The 6000-nt window shown below is 44.3% G+C and overlaps 1 protein-coding gene across 1 annotated transcript in view; it reads left to right on the plus strand.

Moving 5' to 3' along the window:
- greb1 (growth regulating estrogen receptor binding 1) overlaps positions 1–6000 on the plus strand; it is a 186083-nt gene that overhangs the window by 123317 nt on the left and 56766 nt on the right. Inside the window, exon 20 of the mRNA XM_048597113.1 lies at positions 3071–3186. Within this exon, the coding sequence (XP_048453070.1) occupies positions 3071–3186 (116 nt within the window). The remainder of the gene's footprint in view (positions 1–3070; positions 3187–6000) is intronic.

Genomic DNA, 6000 nt, shown 5'->3' on the forward strand with positions numbered 1-6000 from the left:
CTTGGCCAAGTCAATGGTGATGTGCTTCGGTCAAGGAGTAAATCAAAGGCAACTTCCAATCCCAGCCCAGGGGCTTGAACTTGGTTAAGTCAGCCACTCATGCAGCCAGAGTCAAGACCCTCTCCACATAAACTGTGAGGAGCTCTATGCCAGGCAGTTCACCAACCGTCCTGAATCTTTCTGCCACACAGGGTACTGTTTTCCTCCTGGAATGAGAGAGGGAGGCAGATCATATGGGAGATGAAAGTGGGTGGCACAGCTGGGATTTTTGGTGCCAATGCAGAGGTGACCTGAGTGAGCGAGTAGGCAGCACAGAGGGCATGTGTGAGGTATCAAGGGAGAAGGTGGGTGGCACTTACTCTAGCAGAGTGCAGAAAGTTGTTGACCTTCTTCCTACATTGCTGTGTATTCCTCCAGATAGTTGAGGCTGCACTGATCTGACAAGGCTAGCAGCCTCAGACCAGATTGGCATGATCTGCAGCACTGGCCTCCTCTGCTGGTTCTAAGCAAAGAGGACAATCTGCCTATGTTCTTCCCCATCCAGCAGAGCTCCTAGGCCCTTCCCTGCAAAGTGGGACACCAAATTTTCCTTGTTTAGGGTAAATGTCAGGAACCGTGCAAGGCATCACCGGAATGCAGTGCATATCCTGGCGTACAAGGAACTTTTAAAGATGATGTGGTGTCAGGGATGCCAGTGCATTCTGGGATACCACAGAAGTGGCAAATTGTTCTGGGTACCTTGATTAGTAGAGTGGGGATAGAATTGGAAATAAGAGATGCTATAAGGACAAAGTAGGTAGTTAATGAAACAAAAACAGAAATTGCTGAGAAAACGCAGAAGGTCTAACAGCATTTGTGGAGAGAAAACAGAGTTAACAGGTCCTGATCTGAAGAAGGAAGTCACTGGACTCAAAACATTAACCCTGCTTTTTCTCCACAGAAGTTGCCAGACCTGTTGAGTTTTCCCAGCAATTTTCTGTTTCTGATTTCCAGTAGCTGCAGTCCTTTGGCTTTGTTTCTTCAATAACTAATAAGGTGAATTTCGTAAGAGACAGAGAAAAAGACCGCTGGGCCTCACAGTGAAAATCTGTCCAAAATAAGCTCAACAAAACTTGCACATATCTGAAGAAATGTCAGATTCAGCCCAAATTACTCAATTTCTTCATGCTACTGTCCCATTGTTTTATCCCTGTTACTTGAGTACAGCCCTGGATTCCAGGATGACATCAGTTCTTATTGGCTATCTCTGTTTATTTCTCATTGGTAAGTCCCCTAACCTATGTTATCATTCTTTTTCCCACTTAGTGTGTACCATTCCTTTGCTTTGGGGAGTTTCTTAAGTTTATCCTTTGCCTGAAAAGATGGGGCTGAATTTTCTGGGCCGTTTGAGGGTGGGAAAATAAACGGATCACCCATAAATTAGGAAATGTGCCAACAGTAGTGTACTTACTGCCAGTCCATCCTCCCACCAGCCTTTAGGCCTGTGAAGTGGGAGATGCCTCCTTTCTAGGCCCTCATGACCAGCTTTCCCCCAACTTGACCAAGGTGTTCCCTACATTCGCCTCTCATTGGAGACTGACACCCTGGCCCCAGCGGGATTCCAGCCTTAGCTGAATGTTGAGACCCACCACTGAGTGGCACCTTCTTGACATACCAGCAGTAGCCACCACTCTTGCTTAGCACTGCCAGAGCTGCCAACCAGCAGCTTGATAAGCAGCACTTCTTCCTGGGAGTCCCACCTCTCACTAAAGGGTTGTCACATGAAAAATGAAGGTTGAGTGAGCAGGCTAAGTGGAGGTCAGCTGGCCCATAGAATTTACACTTGCCTGCAGGGAGCCTGCTCTCAGTGTAAAGTGCAGTCCATAATCCTTGTTAGCTCAGAAACTTTCATCATAGTTCCCTTATATCAATCATTTCTCAAGCCTTGTAAATTCAAATTAGCCCACTCCTGAAAGGTTGTGATCTAATTTAGGTTTGCCAAAATATTCTTCTGAATGTCATACCATTGTTGATCTTCCTAGCAATGATATGCAGCTCCTCTCTGTTCAATATTGCCCTGAACGTCGTCAAAGGCTTTGAACTAGTCAGGCAATGGTCTGAGGAGGCTATGGTTTAGTGATATTATTGCTGGACTCTTAATCCAGAGACCCAGATAATGTTCAGGGGACCTGAGTTTGAATCCCACCACGGCAGATGGTGGAATTTAAATTCAATAAAATATCTAGAATTAGAAGTCTAATGATGACCATGAAACCATTGTTGATTGTCAGGAAAAGCCCATCTGGATCACTAATGACCTTTAGGTAAGGAAACTGCCATCCTTACCTGGTCTGGCCTACATGTTACTCTAGACCCACAGCAATGTGGTTGACTCTTAACTGCCCTCTGGGCAATTAGGGATGGGCAATAAATGCTGCCTGATCAGTGATGCCTTCATCCCATGAATGAATAAAGAAAAGGACGCTGTACATTAAATCATAATTGCAACTTCATCCTTTAGAACAGTAACTTCGTAATTATGTCATATGCTGAAAAACACTCCTGAGGTGTGAAAAATGGCCTCTCCTTAATGCTTTCTTCATTTGTTCTCTCTTGATCCCTCAAATTAAATCTATGAATGTTCGACACGCTTTGTTTCTTCATATTATTTTTATTTGGTTCTGTCGAAGCTTAAAGCCACTCTTACCCACTGATGTTATTCTGATTTCCGATATGTTAGTGCATGTAACATATACCACATGAAGGCAGATATCTGGAAGTTCATTAGCCAATGGTAATGTACACTAAGAGAGTATCTCAGACTTGCATATATAATTTGGTAATACGCTGATGTATTACTGTTATAATATCGAACAACATCGCCCAGAACAAACAGGCTGTTAAAAAGTGGTCGCTGACCACAAATGGCTATCTAAAAGAATCACAGACATTGTTCATTGTGAAAGTCTATGGTGTTTTTGGCATGGTTGATGCATTTTAAAAGTGTTTGTTCTTTTGTAGAAATCTTTACTAGTACCGATCACAATAGCCAACAAGAGTTGATTGAGATATATATATCTTGTTTTGAAAGGTTTGGCAAAAGATAGAGGATCCTGATTGGGCACCTGAAACCTACTTGGATCTGGAAGACCTACCATGCATTCTTATCTTATCTGGTGCCGATCCTTATGGAGAATCCTTTCCACGGTACACACTACCTTTTTTTGTAAAGAAGATTTGATTATTATTACTGACTAAAATTTCTCTCTCGAGCGGTAAAGGTATGTCCAAACATTGGAAGTTATTTTAAATCACCACAATTGTAAGATTTTGTTGTCTGCTTATTATTTGGAGAAAAGATAGCTATCCATTAGTGGTGGAAACTGAGGGACATGTAAATGTGTTGGAGGGAGGTGTTTTTTTTCCCAAAGTTGATCTATCGTCTGGCTCTTTGGGTTCCCGACTCACTGTGTCTGAGTTCACCAGACAGCTGGGTGACCTGTGAGCACCCAGTTTATAAATTGTGTTGAATTCAAAGGAAAGGGATACTTTTGCAATCCATTCCAATGATTGGCTAGCATGCCGTGCTTATGTTTTAACCTGAAAGTAGCCACGAACCATCTACCACCAACTGTGGGATCAATCGTGAGGAATGAACTTAGTAAGTAGTTGTTATGTAAGGCACAGGCTCCCTTTTGGGTGGTTTGTTGGTTATATTTCACTATTAGGAAAAAGTTTGGGAAACGACTATTAACAATGTACTGTGCGAGACAACCAATCTTGTTTGCACAGGAAAAGAAAGTTCAGAGAATGTTGGCTAGACTAACATCTGGAATGGAGGATGAATCTGGAATGGTCTCATGAGGAAAGATTGAACAGGCTAGCCTTGTATCCCCTGGTGTTTTAGAAGGCTAAGAGGTGACTCAATTGATGCAGAAGAACCTCAATGGCCTAGACAAAGTAGATGTGGAGGGAAAGTTATTAATAAATGGCCACGTACACTAATATAAACATGTCAGACTTGCATAGACACTCTGGGTTATATGCTAACTTATATTGCTGTGATAGTATAGAATGACATTGGCCAGAACAAACAGGCTGTTAAATACATCCCATGTGCTTCCTCTTGTGGGAAAATCTGCAACTGGGTGGGTTGGGGGGAGGAGACGCTGTTTCAAATGAGAGGGTCACCGAGTTAAAACGGGGATAAGGAGCAAGTTTTCTTAAGAGGCTGATGATTCTTTGGAGCCCTCTTCCTCAACGGGCAGTGAAAATAATGTCTTTGAATATTTTTGAGGCAAAGGTCAAGAGTTTCTTTCTAAGCAATTGGTGGAGGGAGTCTATTGAAGGTAGATAAGAATAAGGAATTAAGCTTATAATCAGATCAGCCATGATTTTATAGAATGATGGAGCAGATTTGAGGGGCTGAGTGGCCTAGTCCTGCTCCCAATTTGCCTGAGTGTATATATTCCTATTCAATTTTAACATTACAAATGTGGCCCAGTGGTTAGCACTGTTGCCTAACGCTGCCAGGGACCTGCTTTCGATTCCAGCCTCAGGTGACTGTATGGAGCTTACATGGATCTGCATGGATTTCCTCCGGGTGCTCCAGTTTCCTCCCACAGTCCGAAGATGTGTGCAGGTTAGGTGGATTGACCATGATCAATTGCTCCACAGTGGACAGGCTAGGTGGATTAACTATGGTAAATGTCAGGTTATGGGGATAGGGTGAGATGTCTTTGGAGGGTCTGTGCAGAGTTGATGGGCTGAATGGTCTCTATCTGCACTGTAGGGATTCTGATTCTATGGTAGAGTTTGGTTGTAGTTGAGATGGCCTAGTGGTATTATTGCTGGACTGTTAATCCAGAGACCCAGATAACGTTCTGGGGACCTGGGTTTGAATCCCACCACGGCAGATGGTGGAATTTGAATTCAATTTAAAAAAAAGTCTGAAATTTAGAGTCTGATGATGACCATGAATCTATTGACGATTGTGGACAAACCCATCTGGTTCACTAATGTCCTTTCGGGAAGCAAACTGCCATCTTTAACCTGGTCTGGCCTACATGTGACTCCAGACCCACAGCAATGTGGTTGACTCTTAGCTGCCTCTGGGCAATTAGGGATGGACAATAAATGCTGCCTAGCCAGTGATGCTCTCATCCCATGAATGAATAAAAAAATTAACAATTTAAAGAAACACAAAATAAAAACCGAAAGAATTGCAGATGCTGTAAATCTGGAACAAAAACAGAAGTTGCTGGAAAAGCTCAGCAAGTCTGGCAACAACTGTGAAGGAAGAATCAGAGTTAACATTTCGGGTCCAGTTTTGGATCATCAGACGCCATTTCTACCACCTCCAGCAAGATGATACCACCAGACGCATATTCCCCTCCCCTCCCTTGTCCGCCTTCCGCAGGGACCGTTCCCTCCGGGACACCCTGGTCCACACTTCCTTCACCCCCAACACCTCCCCACAGCCCTACAGCACCTTTCCCTGTAACTGGCGAAGGTGCAACACCTGCCTGTTTACCTCCTCCCTCCCCAGTATCCAAGGGCCCAAACGTACTTTCCAGGTGAAACAACAGTTCACTTGCACTTCCCAGAATCTAGTCTACTGCATTCATTGCTCACAGTGTGGTCTCCTCTACATTGGGGAAACGAAGCGTAGACTGGGTGACCGCTTTGCAGAACAACTACATTCTGCCTGCAGAAAAGACTCTGAGCTTCTAGTTGCCTGCCACTTTAACACTCCACCCTGTTCCCTGGCCGACATCTCTCTCTCTGGCTTGTTGCAGTGCTCCAGCGAAGCTCAAGGCAAGCTGGAAGAACATCACCTCATTTTCCGCTTAGGGACCCTGCAGCCCTCTGGACTCAATATCGAATTCATTAATTTTAGGGCCTGAACTCTCCCATGTCCCAGCCACCCACCCCACACACCAGGCCCAACCATTTCAACTCCCCCTCCCATTCCTCAGACGACATGTCCATCCTGGGCCTCCTGCAGTGCCACAACGATGC

This window comes from Rhincodon typus, chromosome 5, assembly GCF_021869965.1.
Source record: "Rhincodon typus isolate 14 chromosome 5, sRhiTyp1.1, whole genome shotgun sequence".
Classification (NCBI taxonomy): domain Eukaryota; kingdom Metazoa; phylum Chordata; class Chondrichthyes; order Orectolobiformes; family Rhincodontidae; genus Rhincodon; species Rhincodon typus.